The sequence below is a fragment of the Geotrypetes seraphini genome, chromosome 8, assembly GCF_902459505.1.
Source record: "Geotrypetes seraphini chromosome 8, aGeoSer1.1, whole genome shotgun sequence".
Classification (NCBI taxonomy): domain Eukaryota; kingdom Metazoa; phylum Chordata; class Amphibia; order Gymnophiona; family Dermophiidae; genus Geotrypetes; species Geotrypetes seraphini.
Genome location: NC_047091.1, coordinates 167,959,614 through 167,986,475, shown reverse-complemented (window position 1 = coordinate 167,986,475; position 26,862 = coordinate 167,959,614). Strand labels below are relative to the sequence as shown.

At 41.7% G+C, this 26,862-nt stretch overlaps 1 protein-coding gene across 9 annotated transcripts in view; it reads left to right on the top strand.

Moving 5' to 3' along the window:
• The window catches only part of GIT2 (GIT ArfGAP 2), a 133,559-nt gene that overhangs the window by 5,389 nt on the left and 101,308 nt on the right, over nucleotides 1-26,862 (top strand). For 8 of the 9 annotated variants that reach the window (XM_033954902.1, XM_033954894.1, XM_033954900.1 and 5 more), the window contains exons 2-4: nucleotides 19,724-19,857; nucleotides 20,596-20,708; nucleotides 23,245-23,350. In XM_033954902.1, coding sequence (XP_033810793.1) covers nucleotides 19,724-19,857; nucleotides 20,596-20,708; nucleotides 23,245-23,350 — 353 coding nt within the window. Of the gene's footprint in view, nucleotides 1-2,927; nucleotides 3,064-19,723; nucleotides 19,858-20,595; nucleotides 20,709-23,244; nucleotides 23,351-26,862 lie in introns of those variants that run through there. The other variant, XM_033954897.1, reaches the window with a different exon arrangement.

Genomic DNA, 26,862 nt, shown 5'->3' with positions numbered 1-26,862 from the left:
AAAAAAAAAATTAATTCATTGTCTGTACTGGAAGAACTACTGAACAGAGAGAGTAGAAAATGCCTGGTTAATAAGATGAAAGAATGAAGAGAAGAGAACCAGGCAGCCCTGGCTCAAGTCATCTTCGGAAGGTCCTGCAGTGGGCATATTGGCAAGAGATGAAGTTAGCTTTCTATTTAAAGTTGCTCGTATGCACCCATGTTGCTCTTACACCTCCATCCTATAGATCAGTGACTTGCAAACTTTGCGAGCCGGCAACACACTAAATTGAGGGCCGCTGCTTGAGGGCATCCAGAAGTGCATGGACGTCGACACGATGACGACGTTATCATGTCGACATCCGCACTTGCACGGAGGCCCTCCAGACAGGGCCCTGAGATGCCAGTGGAGGAGGGGTGCTGAAAAAGAAAAGGCCCGGAGAGGAGGAGAGGCACCAGTGAGTGCTGACTGCCTGCAGAATGTGTGTTTGAAAGGTTAAAAATGTTGCACAGGGTCAGAAATTTCACCCATTCCCAGTGGAATCTAGCCCATACCTGCTAAGATCCATTCAATTCCCACCCACACCTTCAGGAGTTGATGCTATTATTTTACTTGCTCAGAACACTGTTTCCTCCCAGCCCCAACAGCCTCCCGTGGTGTTTTGTGGGGATGGTATTCATTATTCAACCAATAAGTGTTCCAAACCTCAGTCTAACGCTCCAATTGCCTCTGCCACTACATTTTCAAGCCTCATTCTGGAGTTACCAGAGATTTTGACTACTCTTCTGCAGGAATCCCATAGTAACTTTTTCTAAATCTGTGGGAATCCTGCAGGTTCCGCAGGATTTCCGCAATCCCCATTCTTGTGCAGCTCTCTAGTCTCAAATTTTCTGAAGTTTATGGTAGGGTGTCAGGTCAAAAGCGCGCCGGGACAAAGGCGCGCCCAGACAATTGAGCGCAGCGCGGAGGCGTGCGCCGCTCTAAATTACTGTTTTTAGGGCTCCGATGGGGGGGTGTGGGGGGGACCCCCCACTTTACTTAATAGACATCGCGCCCCGTTGTGGGGGCGTTGTGGGGGGTTGTAACCTCTCACATTTTACAGAAAACTTAACTTTTTCCCTGTTTTTAGGGAAAAAGTTAAGTTTACAGTAAAATGTGGAGGGTTACAACCCCCCATAACGCCAGCGCGATGTCTATTAAGTAAAGTGGGGGGGTTCCCCAACAAAACCCCCATCGAAGCCCCTAAAAACTGTAATTTTGAGCGGCGCGCGCCTCCGTCTTGCGCTCAGTTGTCGGCGCGCGCCGTTGTCTTTCGCGCCGTTGTCTATGAACCTTATGGTAGTCTTGTTGGGTGAAGGAAACCCTTGTGAGAGTTGCATGGAATAAAAATAAATGATTATATTTGGTAATGTACCTTTCTCTTTGTGTTTGGAGAAATGATAGCCCCCCCCCCATTCTATCAGATTTTACTAGGTATACAAATTTTTTTGCTAGCCAATGTAATAATATACAGTACATTTGAACAGGCTTTAATGTCTAAAAGTTCCATTTTACATGATTTTGCTTTGTTTATTCACTGTAACCTGCTTAGAATCTTGAAGATTGGGTGGACTATGAAAAGTTCTAAATAAGCCAAGTAAGCTAAACTAAATGCTACAGCTAATCATTTCTATAGTGCTACTAGACATACACAGTGCTGTATATCAAAACATAAAAGAGACAGTCTCTGTTCAAAAGAGCTTACAATCTAGTTAAGACAGACAGACAAACTGGACAAGAAGGTGTATCTTACATAGTGCTCAGGTGGGGGAATTACAGAGGAAATGATAAGACATATTGGTGCTTAGCAGGTGGGTTGGAGGTTGGAACTGAAAGCCTAAAACTCTGAATGCACTGGTAGAGGAATTTCTATTCACCCTCTTTACCTGATAATGTTCTTTTGGCCCACCTCATGTGCAAATAACTAACCATAGGAGGCCAGGGGCTACACAAATTTTTCTGAAGTTAACGAATAGGTCAAACATGAGTTTTTAACAATGGATAAAATGCTAATTTCATACAGAAGTTCTCGGTTAACTGGCACCCATGGGGGATTGGTAGATACCGGATAAATGTAGTTTCTGTTGCTTGAGAGTTACTATAAAAATAGGCCTAAATAATACTATATCCCATACCATAAACTGTTCCAGACATGTGGTAGGCAAAGCGTGGGAGTACTCAGGTGTGGCGTGCCAAGTTTACACTTATGTTGAATCAATTTTTATTATTATCAAATAACACAGAACAGACCAATAGGTCAGAACCACAGTAACAATGGAAAACAGCAGAAACAAAATAGGAGATCCAACAATCCCACCCACACCACCCCCCCCCCCAAACCCCCTAGTCTGAAACGAGAAAAAGTGAGTGCAGTAGGCTTGGACTCAGATAGCCCACTGCCCAAGACAATAAGGAACACCAACACAGAAAGAAAGAAGGAAGAGAGCAAAGAAGAAGAAGAAAGAAAGAGAAAGAAGCATACCTGGCGCCCCTCAAGGATGGAACACAAGCCCAGGTCTCCGAAAAAGTCACAAGGAATTTAGAATGTCACTTCTAGCCCGTGGTGAGAGTGAAAAAAGGTAAGAATCCCAGATCCGAAGAAAGAGTCGCCTCCGTCGTAAGCTATAAGACGCATCTTTACACTCCAGCAGCAGCAGAGCATGCAAACGGTTCCTCCATTCCCAAAAGGATGGAGAAAGTTCCCCAAGCCAAGTTTACACTTAAATTTCTGCCAGAAATTGATTTTTATTTAAAGTATTACAGCATTTCTTTGATTTTTTTTTTTTTTTTTTTTTTGCTGGTTGCTTGAGTTCTGGTTAACAGAAAGTTTACTGTAACATGAAAATTTTTTCCTTTTTAGTGGGGTAGAAAATATTTTTCAGCATCTGCAGTGGAGAGGAGACTGAATTTTGTGCTACCAAATTCACAATTTAAAGCGGCCAGTTTCCTTATTTTAAAAGTTCAAAATCACTAAGTTGGTGTAAGCGCTGGCAAGCACTTACTGCAGATTAAAAGGTGTTACTGCAGAATGCACTCAAGCATCGGGTAAGTTTCAAATTAGTGAGTTCTAATGGTACATCCTCTATTGCCCACCACTTTGAATAGCAGCTTTGAAATGCCAAAGCCACAAAAAGGCGGTATACAAGTCCTCATTCCCTTTCCCTTTTAAGGTTTTTTGGGGATAAAGATGCTGATAGATAGATTTATCTCAGTTGGCAAGAGCAATAGCCTTGGCACCCTGAGATTGTGGATTCAAACCCCGTGCTGCTCCTTGTGACTTGCAGCCTGTACAAGTCACTCCATCCTCCACTGTCCCATATACATTAGATAGATTTTGAGCCCTCCAGGTCAGAGAGGAAAAATACTTGAAGTACCTGTATGTAAGCTGCTTTGAGTGTGATTGTAAAACTAGAAAAAAGGTATACAAAGTCCCAATCCCTTTCCCTATTTGTAGACCATTTCCTTTATAATCTGTACATTAGACTTTTCAGTTTGAAGTAATGAAACTAGGTAGGCCTTTAGCAATTTAAAGCTCTTCGGTGCAGACATCTTTCTGGCTCCAAACAAAACCCACCCCTGTCTGCCCCTGTCACTGATATCAGCTTTCTTCTCTCCTGGTCAGACTGTTAAAGTGAATATGCAGGGCCAGCTCTACCATTAAGCCATCTAGGTATCAGACTTCAGCAGGGGGGGAAGGGAGCACAGCACAGCCAGCAAAAGCAGCAATAGAGAAACCCTTTTAAAGTCCACTTGTCAGCAGTGGACCTTTCAGCATCTGTGCACAGGTCTGCTGTATTCCATCCACTGTGATGGGAGGGGTGAGATGTTACAGACCTTGAGCCTGTGTGCAGCAGAAGCAGTTTTAAACGGCTTCCCTGTTGCTGCCTTTTTGTAAGGCGGGGGGACAAATCCTGATGGGTTGCCTAGGGCATTTTATACCCTTGTATCAGCCCTGTGAATATGCAATGAACGGAGAAGAGGAAAGAGTGAACAGCGAAAAGATGGTTGCGAGATTGACAGGCCAAATGAGATGGAGGAGGGATCTTAGTGACTGGAGCATGCAAAGAACCTCCACTCCTCTTCCTCCCATTTTCTGCCCCGAAGTCACGGAATTAGTTTCTAATAACCTTTGTGAATATTAATGCTAAATGGCAACAGATCAAAAGGCCAATCCCAGTCTGCTTAACAGACACTCGTCAATTTAGGTAGATAGGCATATACAATGCCCTATGTAACCCCTCTCTCCCAAGTCCCTTAACTGCACTCTTTATCCTCCACATCTGTTCCAAGAATGCAAAAAGTGTTTACACTTCCCCCTCCGTATTCGCAGTTGTTAGGGGCAGAGCCGGCCTGCAAATATTTAAAAAATGCAAATAATATTTGGGCCAGTTCTGCCCCTAACCCCCACTTCCCCCAGCTATTTTAAGCCCTGTAAGCCCCCCCTTAAGCCTTACCTGGTGGTCTAGCAGGTTTTCAGGGCAGGAGCAATCTTCCTGCGCTCCTGCCCCGTGCAGATTGCTCACAAGAAATAGCTGCCTTGAGCTCCCGTCGTAGTCTCGAGAGACGACGGGAGCTCAAGGCAACCATTTCCTGTGAGCAATCTGCATGGGGTGGGAGCTTGGGAAGATCGCTCCTGGCCCAAAAACCCGCTAGACCACCAGGTAAGGCTTAAGGGGGGGCTTACAGGGCTTAAAATAGCCTGAAAAATGAAAATGCATTTTTTGGTTTTAAACCGTGAATAAGCAAATTCATAGATACGGAATTCGTGAATATGGAGGGGGAAGTGTACCTTGATGAGGAGGCCAACCAGGCCCTGCCATCTTCATCTGTGTGTCCCATAAACCAGTACTTGCACCCGTACTGTTCTCATTGCTAAGTTTTTTCCAAGAATTCCCATACCCACAACCACAAAGGTTAACCTTGCTGCAGTAGAAGTTGGCACTGGGTTTTAATTGTGATCAGTGATTCCCAAATCTGTCCTGGGGGAACCCCAGTCAGTCAGGTTTTCAGGATATCCACAATGAATGAGATTGATTTGCATATACTTCTTCCTTGATATGCAAAACTATATCATGCATATTCTTTGTGGATATCCTGAAAATCTGACTGACTGGGGTTCCCCCCAGGACAGGTTTGGGAACCCCTGCTGTGGTCCCTTCATTCAGGGCACCCCAGCCTATGTGGAAGCCTGATGCTGTTCCATTACCATTTGTGGTATGGAGTGAATTTCTTACCATGTCAAATGGCATAAGTTAAAAAGCATAAAATATAAATCCAAAAGAAGCAGACTAAAGGATAAATATATTGCACATAGTTTATGGATGAAGAGGCATCATGTAACCCTTTTGTTGGTTCAATTTCATTAATTGCCAGTAGAAGCCTGCATTGCATTTTAAAACATGTTGTTTGGCTTACAAAATCTTAGAAGACTGTTGTTTGGAAATTTTGGTCTGTTTCTCTAGGAGTACCTTCTTAGAGTCACAAGTGGTGTATTCTGGATTGTCTGTACTTCCCTACAGTAAAAGGTCCAAAACTTAAATAGTTTTTAGAGAGGAGTTTGTTTCTTTTTTTCAGTCTGTAAAAATTTGGAACTCTGCCTCAAACTATGTTTAATTCTTTCTTATATTAGTTTTCAAAAGTAATTGAAAACTTCTGTTAAGTACCTTCTGGATTCAGTATTCTAGGTGTTCAATCTCAACCCATAATCCAGGAGTTGCAGAAAGCCATACACTTTTCTGAGCACATGCTCCTCCCCCTTACAGACAGTTAAGATTCAGTTTCAATTGCTGTGCTTACTTTTTCACTTAAAGTTCGCTTTTTCAGTGGCTTCAGTGCCTTGAGACCCCTTCCTGGTGGTCCCCTGTTGGAGGCAGGACGCAGTCCCATGGAGCAGGACTGCTGCTTCACTGAGAAACTTAGGTGGATCTGTGAAGCCAGCCTGCTGTGTGCCACCTTCTTGGACTTAGGGTACGTTCCCCTGAGAGTTTGCTTGCCCGCTGACCTTGTCACGGATTTTATGCACAGGCTGTATGTGTCAAGAACGAAACTCCCTGGGTTTCAGGGCACAAGCTGCGTTTCCCACCCCCGATCGCGTAGAGAGAGGATCAGTGGGGGAGGAGGTTATAGTCGGTGTCCGGCCTATTGGCAGTCTGAAGATTTTCAAGTCTCATCATTTGGAACTGTTTTTGAGGCAGAAAATCCTTTTCCTTAGCAACAGCAGCAGATAAACCCAGAGACCAATGGGGATAGCACACATCTACCAGCAGGCGGAGATAGAGAAACTGATTAACAGGTGGTCCTATTGGCTGGCACTCCTCCTGTATCTTCAGTATGCTCTATCTCCCAGCAGGTGATGGTCGCTATTCAACTAGCTCCTGGATTCTGGCTGTGACTGGAAAATTATTTTCTCCTGTTGAGGTTTTCTCTTCAGTGAGACAGGAGTGTCCGGCTGAACGGTGCTAGCTTTAGGGGTTACACCCTCCCTCCATTGCTTGAGGGTCTGACTGGGTCTCAATTTTTTCTTCTTTCCCTTCTCTGTTTATAAAAAAAAAAAAAGAGAGACCACAGTCGCTACATTCTGCCCTGTTAGTGCTGTACAACCAGCTCTTACTGGCTTCAACCAGCCCTAACAACAACCTTGTAAGTATGTATGTGTTTTTTACTGTTGTTTGAACTTCAGGTTCTGTTCGGGAGTCTTAGTACTGTGGGTTCAGTCAACGTACGTTTAAGGAATGGATATTTTATTGAGGCTAAGTTTTATGACTAGAAATCCTTTGAGGGAGCCGGGATTTTCTCGCCCTTTGCATGCATGCGCTTGGTTTCCTTGTTGGTTACAACGCGGCAGTAGCGGTGCGATTTCATGCTTGCACTTGTTCTCCTTGTTGGATTTCATTGCAGCAGCAATAGTCCTGTTTATTCCGAGGCTCTCTATCGTCGGTGTTTGTCACGGCCATGTGCAGCTGATTCTGCAGGTGCCGGTTTATAGCAGCGTGCATGAGACGGGACATGTTTTTTCTGGCGCTGTGGGAAACACCGCACCATTCTTCTGGTTATTCCCCGAGTCTGATTTTCTTTCTATGCAGGCCGCGGCTGGGTAAATTTTACGGGGCTTGAATCCGACTGTGTTTCTAGGAGCGTTGATGCAGCGGCCACGTGTCAGCGAGAATCAGGCATGCGCTTGGGTCTCCGGCAATGGCGGGAGAGCTGCAGCGTTCCGGTAGTTTATTTACAGCTGACTTTGATCAGGGTATGCCGCGTCTTCTCTCCTTTCCGGTTCAGACAAGTTGTACGTGTTTCACTAGCTTTGGGACAAGCTTGGGCAGATTTTTATGTCTATGTCTGTGTTCCTGTATTCCCTTGAAGGAAGCTGCTAGTTTAATAAGACTCTGGGGTTAGCACTCAAGGGGATTACCAGAGAGACTCTGACCTGTGCTAGGTCACTCAGTCTCAGTTTGTCTCCAGACTGGGTCGACATACGGCAACTCACGGCACAGTGAGATCAGCAGTAAGATAGTGCCCTGTATTTCACACGGGTATCTCATTGTCTCTCTTGGGAGTCCCTGCAGATTGAGCCTTTGTCTGTTGATAATTGTCCTTATTTGGGCCTCTGTGCTGTGCTGCATGTGTCTAGTAGTGGCATAGGATATATATGCCTAAAGGTAGTACAAACAGTTTCCAAGTTTGGGCTGTCTCTATGGGCATAATGACACTTTGCATCTTCCTGCGGCCAGGACTCTCTTTCTCTATTTCTGAGGGGGCCTGGACTTCAGATTTCCATGCTTATCATGCTGGTTTCTCCTGTCGCCATCTTCTCATGGCACATGCTAGACGGACCCCCCCGACCAGACAGGAAGGGCTGTAAAGCTCCTTCTAACCAGGAGCCAGTTACCTATTCTATCAAACCCGCGGAGGAGCATGCGCTATGTGGCTGTTAGCCTCATCCCTGAAGCTCTCATAAGCGATGTGAGCTTTGTCTGATACCTGTTAGGATGCTGTTGTTTTCCACGGGGCGGTAGATGCAGCATCTTTATTGCGTCTAGTGCGTATTCACTTTAAAGGACATGCGTACTTCGCTCACATGGCATGGAGTTAGTACTGTTTTCATGGTTCCAGTATACTCCTCTTTACATTGCGAACCTTGATTTTTTCCTAGGAGAGTTTCTTTCTTATTACAGATCCTACAGTTCTCATCCTGCCGTTCCTTGACCTTCTGCATTTCATTCTGAGGGGATCTTGATTTCTTCCAATGACTCTTCAGGCTTTCTCATGAGGGGGAAGATGCTATGATGTCAGGTCAGGGGGTTGTGAACAGTTTTTCAGGATGCTTGCAACTTTGCATCATCCTCAGATTTCCGGTTCATACTTGGAGTCTCTATGTTTTGTGTTTCCCTTTTAAGAGTTACTGGTCCTCAGGGTGATTCTTGTAGTTCTTCAGGGTCGTTGTTCCACTTACTGCATGGTGCCCAAGACGGGGGCATTGGGCAGACTGGGGCTGCATCCCATTCTGCTGAACTAGTTTCTCAGGATTACACATTTCTGCAGAAAAACTGGGAGAATATTTACATTTTCACTATGGACTCCGAATCGGCACTAGGTTTGCTTGCCTCTCTTGGAGCAGTGCTTTCGGTTTTGGCACATGCCATTTCGCCTACCCAAGGCTTCACGAACATTTTAGAAAATGAGGGCAGTGGTACCGTTTTGGCACTACCAGGCGATTCACCTACTTTCTTCTTGACTGATTGCTTGGTTCCGGCGTCTTCCAGTCGGGCCATTTGACTGACACGAAAAGGGTGGTTTCTTTTCCTCAGTTCTTTGGACGTGAATCTTCGAATTTACACAGCGCTCTTTTCTGCTTCTTTTTGGAGGTTTTTCCTTTCTTGGGTTCTTCTCAACATTTGCACCCTTCCAGAGTTCTTTTTTGGCACAAGTGTATTGCAAAGGGCTTAGCGTTCAATTCCCTTCAGCTTCCAGTGCCATTCTTAGCTCGTTACAAGAGCTAGGTATCTTGCTCTTCGCTTACTTCTCAGCTTCATTTAGTTCAGTTCCTAAACGGAGTACGGTATATTCGTACACCTCTTAGAAAGCTCTGTCCGGAGTACAATCTTAAGGTACTTCTTCGCAGTTTACCGAAGGCTTCATTTCATCCTTGTCTTTTGAGACGCTAGAAGGCTGTGCCATTGAACACGGGGTTTCTTGTGGCCATGGCTTCAGCTCGGCGGTTTTCTGAGTTGCAGGCCTTGTTCGGAGGGGATTCCTATTTCTGATTTACAAAATTTTTGGACGGTACAACAATTTCTTTCTAAGGAGGTGTCATCCTTTCTTTTGTGCCACTCTCACTTTTCCTTCCTTCTTCCTGGGAAGAGAAATGGGGAGACATGCTTTTATTCACTGCATTTTTTTAAAGTGCGTATTGTTCTCCGCAAGCTAGGTTTCTATCTACTTTTAGTTGTTTAGTTCACCTTTTTGTATTCTTCAAGGGATGCCTCAAACGTTTGGCAGCGTCCAAAGCCTCCATCGCTCGATGGGTCCAGGACGGAGGACAATCTTTACGCTGGCTTGATAGCAGGGAAGCGGTTGGCGGAAGAACTTCATGACCATTCCACCAGAGCGATGGCTACTTCTTGGACTCTGTCCAGAGGTGTTTTCCTTGGAGGAGTTTTGTCTCGCAGCTACTTGGTCTTCCGAGAGTGCTTTATCTCAGCATTACCAGTTGGATGTGGGGGTGCTTGCGGTTTAGTGCTTCGGTTGTTGCAGAGGCGGCGTTTGCTTCCCACCCAGATTGAGGATTGCTTTGCTACATCCCATTGGTCTCTGGATTCATCTGCTGCTGTTGCTAAGGAAGGAAAAATTATGTTCTTACCTGTTAATTTTCTTTCCTTTAGACGCAGCAGATGAATCCAGAGCCCCACCCTTTCTGGATATTGTCTGTCGGTTTTTTCTTTTGCAACTTTCGAAGTTTGTTATTAGTGATGGTTGTATTCTGTATTATTGCCTTTTGAGATTTGTTATGGGAAAGAAGTTTTTTACATGCTATGCCTATTGATGGTTATGGATGCTTGGGCAAGGAGCTATACTGAAGATGCTGGAGGAGTGCCAGCCAATATGACCACCTGTTAATCAGTTTCTCTATCTCCACCTGCTGGTAGATGTGGGCTATCCCCATTGGTCTCTGGATTCATCTGCTGCGTCTAAAGGAAAGAAAATTAACAGGTAAGAACATAATTTTTCCTTCCTCCTTCAGCTGCTGTAAAAGTACTAGCAGGCTGGCACTGCTGAAACTGTGAGTAAACCCTCCATTATTTCCTATGGGAACGTTGGGGGTGGCTTATTAAATACTTTAAAACATGTTTTTTCACAGTTTCTGAGGATAGAGTTCAGGTTCCCCACCTTCTCAGAACCCCCAATTTTTTATTTTTAGATTTTGTTTATTTTTGCTATTTTTGGTGTAAATTCACTGGTGGTGACCATTTTGTATTTTAAACGGTCTTTATTTTCAAAGTTATATTTCTGCTTCAAAATCCCTCAATTTGATTAAAAATCATTTGGGATGGACACCCCAGCCCCTAATCTGTCAGATGTGTAACTTGGTTGTGCCGGATTGGTCGCGGCTCTGTGACTGTATCTTTGTGCCGTAGCACACTAGGGGAGGGGGCAGGAGCTATGGGCTTCACCTCCTTCAGGTCCCCCAGGACTGGGAAGCCGGTCTGGGCCTGCGATTTGGGGAAAATTTCTCATACAAAGGCCGTTCTGGAGTCTGGCGCCAAATGCCTGCATTCCAAGTCTGAGGACTTTCTTGCCGCATTGCGAGTACCTCAGCAGGGCTCTGCAGTGCTCACAGTGTGGCTTTTCACCTGAATTTTTTTTTCCATATCCTCTGGAAAATGTATTCTTCAGATGTAGCCAGCCGGCGCGTCAGGTTTCTTTAACCCAGTTGGCGCTAGTGGCAGAGCTCCCTTTGCAGGAGCCCTCTCCGGCTATGGCAGAGCTTGATTACGTTATGCCATTTGAATATTATGCCACCTTTATTTCCTGACACTCTGCCTTTTGTTTTGGATCTGGCTGATTCCCTTTTTGGAACTAGTCTGCCCGGTCGCCCTAAGAGTTTGGGTTAGGTTGAGGACCCCTCAGTCAGCAGACCTTTTATGCAGGATTTTCACCCCTTTTACTTCTGGTTTGGTTGCAAGCAACAGGATGCCCAGGCTGCTCTTTCTGACTCTCTCAAGCTATGTTTAAGTTTTCTCTGCTATTTCCTGCTTTTCTGCAGTTTTGAGCGGCCTAAGGTGGATTCTGCTGTGGTGCAGGATACCCGGCGCACAGACCTCCTTGGTGTTAAAGGAGTAGTGTTTAAGGACTCCCAGGATCACATAGTGGATATTTTATTTAAAATAAATAAATAAAAACAAAGCCCTTTGAAGCGCCTTCTTCAGGCTTCAAGGGAGCAGCAGCTTCCTTTGTTGTGCGTGCTTGTCATGTGATTGTGCATTGTGGAAGTGGATGTCTATCCCCAGCCAGTGCAGATTAAGGGGCGGATGCCCTCTCTGATCTCATTTGAGTTCTTACCATTTATGCGGTGTTTATGTGCCAAGCTTGTCTTTGGGCTGGGGAAGCTGCCTTCAAAGTCATTTTGAGTAGTCTTCCTTTCAGGAGTTAGTTTCTTTTTGGGACAGATCTGGCTGACCTCCTGGCTGGTGTTGCTGATCGCCACCCTAAGTCTCTTCCTGTGAACAAGACTTACCGGACTTTGGAAGGGATCAGTAGTAATTTTCGTCCTTCTGCTGTTTTCGTCAAAACTCCTCAGGCTCTTCCTCTCAGAGAGGTTCTCAGGGATTCAGTCCCTGTGACAACACTTCTGTTCTACATCTCTGTTATCATTCCTGTCTCCTCTGCTCCAAACCTTGTAGTCGGCTTTGACTCCAACCTCTCATTTTCTACACATATCCAATGAAGTGCTAAAGCCTGTCATTTTTACCTCTACATCACCAAAATTTGCCCTTTCCTCTCTGAGCACACTACCCAGACCCTTGTCCACACCCTCAAAACATCTTGCTTAGACTACTGCAACATACTTCTAACAGGTCTCCCGCTGAACTGCCTCCCCCCCCTGTAATCTGTACAAAACTCTGTTGCACGACTTACCTTCTGCCAACCTCATTACACTCGTGTTATCCCTGTCTTCAAATCAGTTTGCTAGCCTCCTATCCACCTTTTGCAAACAGTTCAAACTCCTATTGTTAACCTACAAGTGTGTTCATTCCACAGCCCCTCAGTAACTCTCCTCTCTTGTCTGGACTACGAGGAATGACTTAGGAGACTGGGGTTGTTCTCCCTTGAGAAGAGGAGACTGCGAGGAGACCTGATCGAGACTTTCAAAATACTGAAAGGATTCGACAAAATAGAGCAGGGGAAGCAGTTATTTACAATTTCTGATGTGACACGAACAAGAGGACATAAAACTGTAGGTGAGGGGGGACAGGTCCAGGACGAATATCAGGAAGTTCTGTTTCACGCAGCGAGTGGTGGACACCTGGAATGCTCTCCCAGAGGAAGTAATTGCAGAATCCACCGTTCTAGGATTTAAGAGTAAACTAGATGCACATCTCCTTAAGAGTGGCATAGAGTGATATGGGTGAGGGTAAATTAGATGCACCTCTCCCTTGAGAAGCATACGGTGATATGGGGACTAAAACTAGGCCAGGGTACACCTGGCAGGGCCTCTGCGTGTGCGAATCACCGGACTTGATGGATCCAGGGTCTGATCCGGAGATGGCAATTCTTATGTGCCTCCCTGAGAGAACTCCGTTCCTCAGATAAGTCACTTTTATCTGTACTGTTCTCCTCCGCTGCCAATTTCAGACTTCGTTCCTAGTTGCCTCATATGTCTGGAATAAACTACCTCAATCTGTGCATCATGCCCCTTCCCCTACCTTGTTCAAAAGTAGGCTGAACACCTACCTTTTTGAGAACTTTCAGCTCATAACCCTACTCCCTATTGCCATCTGATCACCACCCTAGTCAGTAGTTCAACCATCCCTATGAACTGTAACCCTTAGCCTAGCAATCTGTTTGTCTGTCTTGATTGATTAGATTAGATCAGTGGTTCCCAACCCTGTCCTGTGGGACTATCAGGCCAGTCGGGTTTTCAGGATAGCCCTAATGAATATGCATGAGAGAGATCTGCATATAATGGATCTGCATATAATGGAGGTGCCACGCATGCAAATCTGCTCCATGAATATTCATTAGGGCTATCCTGAAAACCTGATTTGGCCTGGTGATCCCCTAGGAGAGGGTTGGGAACCACTAGATTAGATTATGAGCTCATTCGAGCAGGGACTGTCGCCTTTGTGACTTTGTACAGTGCTGCGTACATCATGGTAGTGCTCTAGAAATAATTAATAGTGGTAGTAAGATGAGAAGTTTCTGAGTACAAACTACAGTGTCTCTTATAAATCTTGAGGCCTTGGTAGCTGAAAGGAAGTGTTGCTGGTAACCACAATCATCACTTGAAAAATTTGAAGAAAAAAACATTTTTCTGGACAAGCTAGTGGAGTATGTTTAGAATAAAACTTGGTATGAGTAAGCAACAGATTAGGTATCATGATGCCTTTTAAAGCAGTGATCTCAAACCTGCGGCCCCCGCCAGGTACTATTTTGAGGCCCTCAGTATGTTTATCATAATCACAAAAGTAAAATAACAGTTTCTTGATCATATGTCTCTTTAGCTATAAATGACAATATATTATCAAGACTTAGGGTTCCTTTTACGAAGGCGCTTTAGGGCCTTAACGTGTGGAATAGCGCGCGCTAAATTGCCGCGTGCGCTAGCCGCTACCGCCTCCTTTTGAGCAGGTGGTAGATTTTTGACTAGCGTGCACTAAAATGCTTAGCGCGCCTTTGTAAAAGGAGCCCTTAGCCAAAAGGAAAGATTTATAAACTATAAAGAGTTTTTTACCTCATGCAAAATTGTCATTTATTTAATAAGACATTAACTATTTTTGGCCGTCTAAGTACCTACAAATCCAAAATGTGGCCCTGCAAAGGGTTTGAGCTTTAAAGCATCCTACTTATTCTTTCGGTACTTTTCATAATACTGCAAGCGCCATTCTCCATTGCTGAAACCTGTTTAGTTAGTTATTAACTGCCTTCATGAAGAGAGAGATGCACCCAAAGTGGTGGTCAGCAAGTGCAATTCAACTTAAAACAGTAGTAAAAAACAACAAAATATAAGCCTAAATGCAATGAATGAGGTAAACTCAAAACCAGCAAATTGAAATTTTATAATAGGACTGCCATGAAACGGTTTCAAAAATGTTACCCGGGTAGCGGTAAACCAGCATGTTTCTCTGCATATTAGCAAGCTAGAAAGTGATTTTTTTTGGAACAGCTAAGCTTGATATCATCTTTGCTCTTATGAAAGACATAACTATTGATGAAGTTACATTCAGTAGAAAATGTATATTGCAGTGGTTCTTAAACCAAACCCCCCCAGCCAGTTGGGTTTTCAAGATATCCCTAACGAATATGCACATAATATAACTAGACAGGTTTTTTATTTAAATATACTGTATTTTTATTAAATAACATAAATCTTAACACTATATTATACATTAAACATAAATGAATCCATATTGCACTTCCAGTTACTAAAATCTGTATTATCCCACAATACAGTGGAAGAAAACCTGGAGCTTGTACTCAGTCCATTCACAAGCCTTTTCTGATGAAAATAAAGCTGTTCCACATCATAGTCTGTGTGTAATTATTTCATTCCTCCAGTATTCTCCAATGTTCCAACATGCATTTAATGATTCTTAGACAAAGCTGTTAGAATGCCTTCTCCCCCAATTTAGACTGTGTACAGTATAATATAGTGTTAAAGATTTGTGTTATTTAATAAAAATATAGTATATTTAAATTAAAAAAACCTGTCTAGTTATATTATATGTATTAAATACTTTTTGAGATAGTTAATTTGTACCCTGCTTTGTAGTAATGAATATGCATGAGACAGATTTGCATATAATGGGGGTGATAGGCATGCAAATCTGCTTCGTGTATATTCATTAGAGCTATCTCAAAAATCCAACTGGCTAGGGGTGCCCCAGGACAGGTTTAAGAACCACTAGTATATCTAATGAGGGTATTGAAGAAAGCATTATCTTTAGGTTGAACAGTGAGGAAACAGGTTTCTTTCTTTCTTTCTTCCTTCCTTCTTTTTTTTTTTTTTTAAGTACCTCCCTCCCCTCTGTTGCAGGGTAAAGTGGTAGTGTCAGGGTCAACTAATACATAGAGAATTTTATTTTTAGCTCTTTGTTTATTCCCCTGTAGGAATTTTGCACTTAAAAAACTCTGCAAATTCTTATCTACAAGCAGTCCCCTGGAGGGCAAGGAATTTTTATAAGGAAGCTCCATAAGGCCTGCAAGCTCAGTGGAATGGGGGGGGGGTAGTCTGAAAATTTCTGACCTTAACAATATGTCTTCTGTATTCTAAGAGTCAGCTGTGGATATGAGTGGTGTATGCTATTGATATGTTTAATACATGTTGCTACTCCTAGCACTACATGGTACCACTATTTCACTCTTACTGGTGAGTACTGTTTATGAAACAGTTTCATTAAGAATCGGCTGTTAAGCACTTACATTTCCTTCACTGTGTGACAAAATTATTTTCTTTATCACACTGTCACAGATGCAATGGTTATCTCATGTGAAGACATTAAATTTGAATGTTGGAAAGATAAATGTGATAGATTTTGCAAATGTGACTGCTCTACTTGAACAAACAATAACGTCTGATACAGATAGAGCAACCCTCTTAGTATCATTTGTTTTTGAGCAAGATGTAAATATGATTATGAAATTGTTCTTCAAAAACTATTTGGGGGACAGAAAATATGGATATATCCTGATGTCGCTAAGACTACACAAGAACGGAGGAAATAATTTTTCTAAGCGACAACAGACTATTAATTTGGGAGCAACGTTTCTTTTAGCATATTCCTGCAAATGCTTGGTTAGGTACTTAGGAGTTAAATACACTTTTTTCTCTTCTAATCGTCTGAAGGAATTTCTAGATGTTAAGAAGATCATCAAGGATAGAGGGACAATGGATGTAAATGGGCGCTTGATACATTAAGCCTATTGTTTAACTAATGCCTCTTTAAATTTTCTCTCTCTTTTTTTTATTATTGCTTGCTCACCCCCCATTATGGTGGTCTAAGAAGGGGATAACCTGTATGATTGTATAATGAAGTAGTTTAATTTATGGTTTGTTTTTCCTCCCTGTGTTAAATGGAACAAGATGTATTCTTGTAAAATTTGAATGTATAATTAGAAATAAATAATAATAATAATAAAAAAAATTTGAATGTGAGTTGTGATCTATTTATTTATTGGGATTTATTAACTGCCTTTATGAAGAGATTCACCCAAGGCGGTGTACATTTATTTCATAGATATTGCCTGCAGGCTACTGAAGTGGTTATAGATTCAGGTACAAGAGATATTTTTCTATCCCTGGATTGTGATTGTGATTCTATGTGACCTGATAACTGAAGCAGTGAATGGTTAAGTGACTTGCCCAAGGTCACAAGGAGCTGCAGTGGTATTTGAACCCAGGCTCCATTGGTACTCAGCCTGCTGCTCTGTTAGTCTGCTCCTGTATTTCAAATGAGACTTGTGAGAACTTATGACAGCCATTCGGAAAGCAGCGCAGGGCTGAGCAGGAGAGCGTAAAGCTTGCTCCTGACTGCCGTGCTGCTGATTTGTTTCGCCGCTGTGGAAGTGATTTGCTGGCTGGACACTGGAGCACCAGGTAAAACAGAAACAATGGTGACGGCAGGCGGGCGGGCGGATGGACCAGGTGTGGGGTGGGTAAAAAAGGTGGGGCAGCGGGCGGGCAGGTTTAAAAAGGAAGTGTGGCTGTAGTGGGTGGGTTTAAAAAGGAGGTGTGGCGGCAGGCGGGTTTTACAATGGTACAGGGGGGAGGGTAACAAAATTGGTACCTTAGCTTCATAAGACGCACCAAGATTTCCACCCACTTTTGGGTGGAAAAAAGTGCGTCTTATGGAGTGAAAAATATGGTACCTGTATGTAAAACCGTTTTGAATGTGGTTGAAAAACTACAAAAAGGTGGTATATAAGTCCCAATCCCTTTCCCTGATGTCATTATGCCTCATTCTACCAATAAAAGCCAACCTCATCGGTGATGTCACAATGGCTTGATTGTCCTATCCTTGGCTCAGTTTTGCTGCGTTTTGATTTCTAGAGTGGTGCAGTGGTTAAATCTACAGCCTCGGCATCCTGAGGATGTGGGTTCAAACCCATACTGCACCTTGAGCAAGTCACTTAATCCTCCACTCCACTCCTTCGTAAAAGGAGCCCTAAGTCTTGATAATATATTGTCATTTATAGCTAAAGAGACATATGATCAAGAAACTGTTATTTTACTTTTGTGATTATGATAAACATACCGAGGGCCTCAAAATAGTACCTGACGGGGGCCGCAGGTTTGAGATCACTGCTTTAAAAGGCATCATGATACATAATCTGTTGCTTACTCGTACCAAGTTTTATTCTAAACATACTCCACTAGCTTGTCCAGAAAAATGTTTTTTTCTTCAAATTTTTCAAGTGATGATTGTGGTTACCAGCGACACTTCCTTTCAGCTACCAAGGTACATTAGTTAGATTGTCACCCATCTGTCTGACTATTTATCCCTTTTTTAATATGCCAAATAATAGTTGATGTTTCTTTGTAATTTTTTTAAATAAGTATTAATGGTATTGTTAATGGCATTTTTATTATGTTTATGCTATTTTTTATTTATATATATATATATATATATATATTGTAAACTTGCATTGAAATTAGATAAGCGATTAAATCAAATTTTAATAAAACCTTGAAACCTGTGTGTAAAACTGCTTTGAGTGTGGCTTTAAAACTACTAAAAGGCGGTATACAAGTCCCTATTCCTTCCTTATTAATATATTTTACAAAGGTTTTCTTTAATAGAGGAAATGGTACCACGACTATGCAGAAAACAACCGAATAAGAGGTGCAACTCCTAAAAATCTGTTTTTCAGGGCCCAAGAAGTACTCATAGGAGCCAGAAATATAAAATTAAAAACAAGTCAGTGTGCAGCACTCAGACTTGTAAAGTTCTTATGGGAAAAAAATAAATTGTAAATTCCTGGGCACTGGGAAGCCAAACAGCAGGTAGAATTTTGCCCCTGCCTAAACTATATAAGGGGTCGATATTCAACATGGTTGAATCGCCTGTTCTCTTCACTGACTTTGACTTGCCAACTTTCATCACCTTCCTTCTGGTTCCTCTGGTCGTTGTCGTCTTCTCCAAAGGTTTTGTTTTCCAAGGAGAATCAGCAATTTATGATATAAGGACACTTCACCCTGATGCTGTATAATCCTATCTTCTCCAACCACAGGCTCTGCAGAAGACAGCTTTTTGTGGTCCTTTTTAACATCTATCCCCGGCAACTTTCTGTCCTTTGACCCCCAACCCCCTCACTATGGCTTCCAGGTACCCTTCTTTTGGCTCTAGGTGTCCATCAGCAAAGTAAGGACTCCTTTAAAGACTTTCTCTTTTTCCCAGGCTCATTCTGGCTTAGTGACCCAAGTTTCCAAGTTTATTGTAAATTTGATTAAACACTTATCAAAATACTAAGTGTATTACAGCAATAAAATAAGGGTAAGAACAGAAATAAAAACAGAATTAAAAGCAACAGTATTAAACAGATGAAATATACTCAGACGAACAAGACACAAAATAAATGTAATAAGAACAAAAAGGATAGGGGGAGAACTACAATAAATATAGAAAAGAGAACATGTAGGGGAAAAAAACAAAAGGACTAAGGGTTTCAATAAGAAAAGAATAATAGCATAATTAGCCGAAGAACAGGGTCCAGATACCTCTCCCTGAGTTTTGGCTGCCTCTGGATAGGTTGGAGAAAGAAAATGAGACCCCTTTAATCCTCCTTTACAAGAGTTTATATACTACTCCATTGCCTCTTCTTGGGCACGTTCTCTTGCCAACACAATACTTGCCCTAGCATCTTAGCCTCAAATATCCTAAAAGTAACAAGCATAAGTGGTATGTTCTAAATGTGGATTTTAGTTTAAGGAATAGGATGCTGTTTTGATTTTTTGTTTTTTTAATTGAAATTTATTAATGTATCCAAAAAAGTATATAGGATATGGGAATTTACACAAAAAATATAGAAATATTATTTCTTAATACAACTTAAATCAGTCATAGAAAATCAGAAATCCCATCAAGCCCACATCATTGAGGAGAAAGAATTATATTACATAACATAAAATTCAGTAATAAATAAGGGATAACACCCTTAATTTTATAGAGGCATTTCACTATTTCATTGAAATTATCATAACCAAGAAAGGAAAATTCTACCCCAACTTAGAAAAAGGGGGGGTTACTAAGAATGTTCAAGAAAATACTCTAATTGAATAGGATCAAAAAATACGTAATCCTTATCCTGAATAGTTATCAAAGACTTAAGGAATAGGGTGCTGTTAATAAGTGCAATAGTAAACATAGTATCGGATTCTTGAAATATTTACTGTTGTACATTCCTTCTGAGAAATGGGCAAGTTCAAGACAGTGTTTGGAAAGAAATCTCTGGTTCTAGAATTATGCATTATTATTTTTCAATTCAACAGATCCTCATTGGGCATCGATTAACAGAGGCGTTCTAATTTGTGATGAGTGTTGTAGTGTACATCGAAGTCTGGGGCGCCATCTCTCTCAAGTGAGACATCTTAAGCACACGCCATGGCCGCCTACATTGTTGCAGGTAAGAGGCTGTGATGGACCCCTTCTTGATCAATTTGTATCATGTTGTCCCTCAAATGGATACTGGATCTGGTTCGGTGAAGCTGAAGATATTCAGTACAAGTCTAAGGGCGCCTTTTATCAAGCTGCGCTAGCGGGGTTAGCGTGTGCGACTTTTAATCACGCACTAACCCCCGCACTGGACAAAAAACTACCACCTGCTCAAGGCAGGCGTTAGCGGCTAGCACGGCCAGCGGTTTAACGCGCGGCTTGATAAAAGGAGCCCTAAGGTTTGGATTTTTATTTATTTATTTATTTAAAACACTTTTATTCCGAATATCAATCTATACAGGTTACAATATACATACATAAATTAGTAAACAAACAACAAAACAGAACATCATTCTTCAAACAAAATGAAATCATTTAAAAATATTTCTTAAATTAAAAGCAAAACTAAAATCATAAATTCACAAAGCACAATTTACTCCCATCATATATTTCCATTATATGGACATTCAGTTGTAGACTAGGATCTTCTCATTATTTTGTGTAAGAGATATTTTCTATGATTAGTAGGAAATTCCATGTTTTCTATTTACCTTTCTAGGAAATAAATAAATCATTAGTATCTGTTGTGTAGCAGGCTGGATTTTATATGGTTTTCTTGATCTGCTTTTCATGCATCAATGTATAATACAGCTAGAATTATCTACTTTCTTGGTCCTGAGCAATGAGCAATGGGTTCTGTGTTTTTCAGATGGTCCAGACCTTGTATAATAATGGTGCCAATTCCATATGGGAGCATTCCTTGCTAGACCCATCATCTATAATGAGTGGCAAACGCAAAGCTAACCCTCAGGATAAAGTGCAGTGAGTGACTCATTTTCAGTCTTTGTCCCGTCATGATGAATATCTAATTCTTATTCTTAAAAGCAATTCAGCAGTAGCATATGTAACTCTACAAGGGCAGTAGCATATGTAACTGTACAAGATCTTTCTTTAGGATCATGGAGTACTTGAACTTATGTATTTACCCTCCTCTCCCCCCTCCCCCCATTTTTTTATTAGGCATTTTAGTGTTGAAACGGTTTTTATAGAAAAGTCACAAGGCCAAAATATTTACAGAAAGCACAACACTAACAATGTTCCCCGAACCCCCCCCCCCCCCCTCACTGCAGTCAAACTGGAAGGATTAGCGCCGGACCCACATGACCATCATAACCAAAGCAAACTGGGAATCTGTACTCTGATAATTCCCACTCACTAAAAGAACAGGCCCAAGAACCAGCCCACCCATCTCTAATACCAACCTGCTCCCCCTTCCACACTGACTGCTCCCCCCCTCAAACCTCCCATCCTTCAATCAACCATATACTACTCCCAACCTATAGACCACCCCTCAGCCACGGTGGTATTCACTCCGACGCTCATAGATTTCCTGATAGCATCAAAGCTAATACCACCATGGCTGGCGATTAAAAAAAAAAAAAAAATGCCTGACATGGCTTCATAAAGGGGAGGGGGGGTTAATGTATTTATATACTGCTTATATCCTAAATGGTTTATACATTGATTAGTAATCAAGTACTCTCCAAGAGGCTGATTCTATAAACTGTGCTTAACTTAATTGGCAAAATACCCTTAATAGACCAATTGCTAAAAAAACCCCAACCCATTAAATTAAAAAATTAATTGGGCGATAGGTGCCTATCGCATGGCACTTAGTGGCATCTAATGCACAAGTGGGTGTTTCTGTGGACGGAGTATGACTTAGGTGCAGCTAAGTGCGATTCTCCGAAAACTTAGGCGCCTGAAATGTCGGTCTTTTAAAACCCTCGCCTACATTTCAGGCGCCTACGTTTTTACATAGGCACCGCTAGCCACGATTCTGTAAAAGGCGCCTAAGTGTGATTTGACACATGGCCGGCACCATATATATAGGTGCCGGCTGATTTAGGTGCCGTTTTATAGAATCGGCCTCTAGTGTTTTCTCTCTCTGTCCCAGTAGGCTCACCATCTAACTATGGTACCTGGGGCAATGGAGGGTCACAAGAAGCTGCAGTGGGAATCGAACCCAGTTCCCCAGGTTCTCAGCCCACTGCGCGCCTCCACTCCAGCTTGTGTAAACCAGCCCATAGTGAGGTGCTTTGCAAATGCTGAACCTCTCTTATTGATGCTACCCTGTTAAATCTTGGAAGGTTTTAGTAATTTCATAGGCTTTTTTTTTTTTATTCATTTTAAAGCCATAAGTAAGTGCAAAATAAAATACAATCATATAATTCTATAAAAGCACTTAAATACAATTATAATTATAATCTATGACAAAAAGATTATAACCCCCCCCCCCCCATAATTATATCTAAGAACTACATTCAAATTGAGAATTGAAAAATACATTCCAACCCGCCCTCCCACCCATCTTGATACTCAAAACGTGACACAATCTCAATGGAGACAGGAGTTGCCATTCCAAACATAACCAGTCTGGAAGATTTTCCATGAGCTCGGGGAGGAGCCAATACATACCCTGACGCATTATATAGGCTTGATGGTACCTATAAAAATTTGGGAAATTTACCCCACCCTCCACAGTTGGCTTTTGTAAGGATGCTAAAGCAATTCTTGCTGCTTTCCCCAGCCAAATAAATTTTGTAAGAATACTATTTAATTTTTTGTAAACGGACCCCTGAAAAAACACTGGTAACATACCCATTTGGTAACAAACCACAGGCAAAATCATCATTTTCAGGATATAAAATAAATTGGAGTAAATCAGAGATTCTTCCGCTTAATGTACGTTGTCAAAAAGGATTGTTTGATTTATTCCCCTTTCTTTGGAAGGAAGAGGGTATAAAGTATCTAGGAATTTGGATTTACAAAACGCTGGAAGAAACGATGACAGTAAATGAAAAATCTTTATTGCAAAAGGTCACGGAGATGTGTGAGCAATGGAACCCATTACATCTGTCCTGGTGGGGGAGAGTTCAGACGGTGAACATAGGCTCTTAATATAGCAGTGAAGCAAGTGGCCTAAGTTTGTGATTCTTACGTAGCTGAACAGACATTTTGCATTTGATATCAGTATTGGCTTGTGTCTGTGATCCAAAAGCTTGCTACAGCATTAGAATCTATGTTTACCATTTGAAATCAAAAACTGAGATCTCTTGTGCCAAGAAAGTATATTTTTAAAAACCCTAAAATCATTCTAAAAAAAAAAAGGGGGGGAGGGTGCTTCTAAAGGCTTTTCTTATCTGAAAACGAAAGGTAACTTTATTACAGTGATAGACATATTTTTAAAAAATCCATGTAAACAGAAAAAGAATTGTGCTAGTTTTTTTGTATATGAGATTTTAACAGATAATAATGTGCGACATTTTATAGTTACTGTGGCTTTTTTGTTTTTCAGTCCCAATAAAACGGACTTTATCAGAGCTAAATATCAGATGTTGGCATTTGTTCATCGTTTGCCATGTCGAGACGATGATAGTGTTACTGCCAAAGACCTTAGTAAGGTAACTGCCAATCGTCTGATTGTGTTATTGACATTTTGAATTGATGTAAAAGAATAAATATATTACTATTTACTACCTATGCAATAATATTTTACTGTTATAGTCTTTTAAACAAAACTGAATCGAGCAAAACATGCATCTAGACCAGGAGTAGTTCATTCTGGTCCTCGAGAGCCACAACCCAGTCGGGTTTTCAAGATTTCCACAATGAATATGCATGAGAGATTGATTTGCAAAACAATGGAAGCAGTCCATGCAAATTAATCTTGTGCATATTCGAAGTCCCGATTTTAAGAAAAGACTCCATCCTTCACTACACAATAGTTACGGTTTTTCAAAAATTCTTTAAACCAATTAAGAAATGATCCACTTATACCTGACTCACTCAGCTTCTTAATTAACAGAGTATGACCTTGCCGTGACCAATGTTTAACTTTTAGATGTCGAGGTTATCAGCAACAACTCACAAGGTAACGGCGGAATAGAAATCACTAATGTAATGTACTATACAATCCTAGTCCTCAACAACTGATCTCTAGAGCTGTTAATCACTAGCCCTTAACTTTGTTAATTCTACTCAATCTGTAGCATCTTTTAATCATTGTAAACCGCATAGAATTTCACGGTCCTGTGGTATATAAACTGTTATTATTATTACTATGCTTTGGTCAAAAATCCAAATTGAGTTGATAAGAAAACTGCTCTGTATATTCAGATAACTGTTTATTTAATTAAAGTTCCAAGAATTTAGATAGAAAAGGTGTATATTGGCAACAGCCTGAAGTTGGATGGCTGAGATAAATCACCAATTTGTTGTTTAGGAATGGGAGTAATAACGATACTATAAATAAAGAATTAAAAAAAAAAAAAATAACGATACTGCCCAATATCTTTTTGTAAAGAACCTTCTACTAATAGTCTATTAAAGACTAGAAGCCATCATAAAACACAATCGGGAACATTAGCAAAAAGAAATGAAGGACGTACATCCAAAGCGCAAGTTTGTGTAGCAAACCTCCTTGAACAACTGGACTAGATCTTCCATAGTAATAGTTTTAAACGAGTCCCACATCTGATCAGCTCTAAATCCTGATTTAGAAGTATCTAAATGGCATTCCTCCCTTTGAACTGCGATCGTAAAATTGTTGCAGTTCGACAAAATCCTGAAAAAATTATCACATGAATAAGAACTAAGGCCCAGATTCTCTAAACAGCACTGGTAGGCGCTCAAGCTCAGTTTAAAAAAAAAAATTAAAAAATCACAGTTTAAACGACATTTTAAACTGAGTTTCAAGGCACCTAAAATATTGGCATCAGATTCGCACCTCCGTAGACGCTTTATTTTATTATTTATATACCACTTACACTTCTCCCTCCGAATCCTCGGATTCGGTTATTCACAATTTTTTTTTTTTTAATTATTGTTTAAAATTTTTTGGGCTGTGTTTAAGCCCTCTTGAGACTCCCCGGAACCTTACCTGGTGGTCTAGCGGGTTTTCAGGGCAGGAGCAATCTTCTTATGCTCCTGCCCCGTGCAGATCACTCATAGGAAATGGTTGCCGTGAGCTCCTGTAGTCTCTCGAGACTATGGCGGGAGCTCACAGCAGCCATTTCCTACGAGTGATCTGCACGGGGCAGGAGCTTAGGAAGACCGCTCCTGCCCCAAAAGCCCGCTATACTACCAGGTACGGTTCCGGGGAGTCTCAGAGGCCTTAAGGGAAGGTCTGGGGGAAGGTGGGAGGTGGGTCAGAACTGGCCCGAATATTATTCGCGGTTTTTTAATATTCACGGGCCGGCTCTGCCCCTAACCCCCCCCGTGAATATTGAGGGAGAAGTGTATAACCTAAATGGTTTACAGTTGGGTACTTTATCATATTTCCTTCCCTATCTGTCCCGGGGGGCTCAAACTCTATCTAGTGTACCTGGGGCAATGAGGGGATTAAGTGACTGATTTTGGGATTAAAGAAATATGTTCTACTAACTCACTTTGTTATTCAAAACAATATCATATCAATCAATCAAGTAACTGAGGTTATTTAGTGAACACTCAGACCCACAGCTGAGGTCTCAGTGAAAAATTCACGGAGCAGCTGTTAAAGAGACCATCATCGTTGTTCACAGTCTCACCCTCAATACAACAGCTAAATAACTGCACAAAGATGGTAAAACAAAACCAACTTAGCTTTGAATGGAGTGGGTAATCAATATAGCTGCTCCGGGTTCCTTTTTATTCAAGTGACTGCATTCATTACAATTGCCGACCCCCCTACCCAGGTTTCGCCAACTGGCTTCTTCAGGAGGGGTACTATGAATGTAAAACAACCACATTAACACTAAAACACTTCAGTTATCACTACTATAATTTTACACAATAATCACAATTAACTGCCACACCATTCACACTCAGACCTACCGGCATAACGCACTCCACACTACTCACAGACACTAGAGCTTTTGACGACGAATTTCCATCAGCAGGCCCACCTCAAATACTCCTCCCTTTCTGTTACGTCATACTGACATCACTACAATCTGACCAATTAAACCTGCTCCTTCTATAGATGGAACCATTCGATTTCGTTATTTAACCCTTTTGGGGTCAAAGTGTGCCACTGGAAGATGAATTTTTGTTCCAAATATAGTAGACACTGAGTCACATCCCCTGTTTTTTTATGTGTCTTAGCTATAACTGTATATTTAACATCTTCAATTGAATGCTGCTGTTCAAGCCAATGGTTCACAAGAGGAGCCGACACACGATTACATCTAATATTACTTAGATGTTCGGCGATTCGAGTTTTAATGGCCCGCCGAGTATGCCCGATATAATAAAGCCCGCAGGGGCATATTATACAATACACCACTGCAGTAGACAGACAGTTAGTATTAGTTCTTAAGTAGAATTTCTTACCTTCTGATTGAGGAATAAGTACTTGGTCAGTATTGAGGACATGAGAGCAATATACACAATGGGCACAGCTTACATGGGGGCCCCCATAATTCTGTTGACCGGGGGCCTGCTGTTTAAGAATTTGGCCCAGATTACGGCCTCGAGTGTAAGCGAACAATGGAAATTGGTTCATGCTTTCATGTACCTGCAATACTGACCAGTGCTTTAAAATGATTTGTCTAAGTTGTTGACTCCTACAAGAATAAGGTAATACACATACTAGGGCCCCACTTTTCTCTTTCTCCTTTGTATGAAATAACCATTCCCGCTGACAGTTGCGGGCTCTTTTCCATGCTGCTTTGACCACCCACGATGGGTAGCCGCGTTCAATAAACTTTGCATATAATAGTGTGGCCTGCTGATGGAAATCCCATTCGTCAGAGCATATCCTTCTCAGTCTCAAAAATTGCCCCACCGGTATACTATCCCGGAGAGGCTTAGGGTGATAGCTGTGGTAATGGAGGAGTGTGTTACGGTCGGAGGGCTTCCGATACAATGTGGTATCAAAATGTACCTGAGAATCAAACTGGGATTTAACTACCTGAATATCCAAAAAAGATAC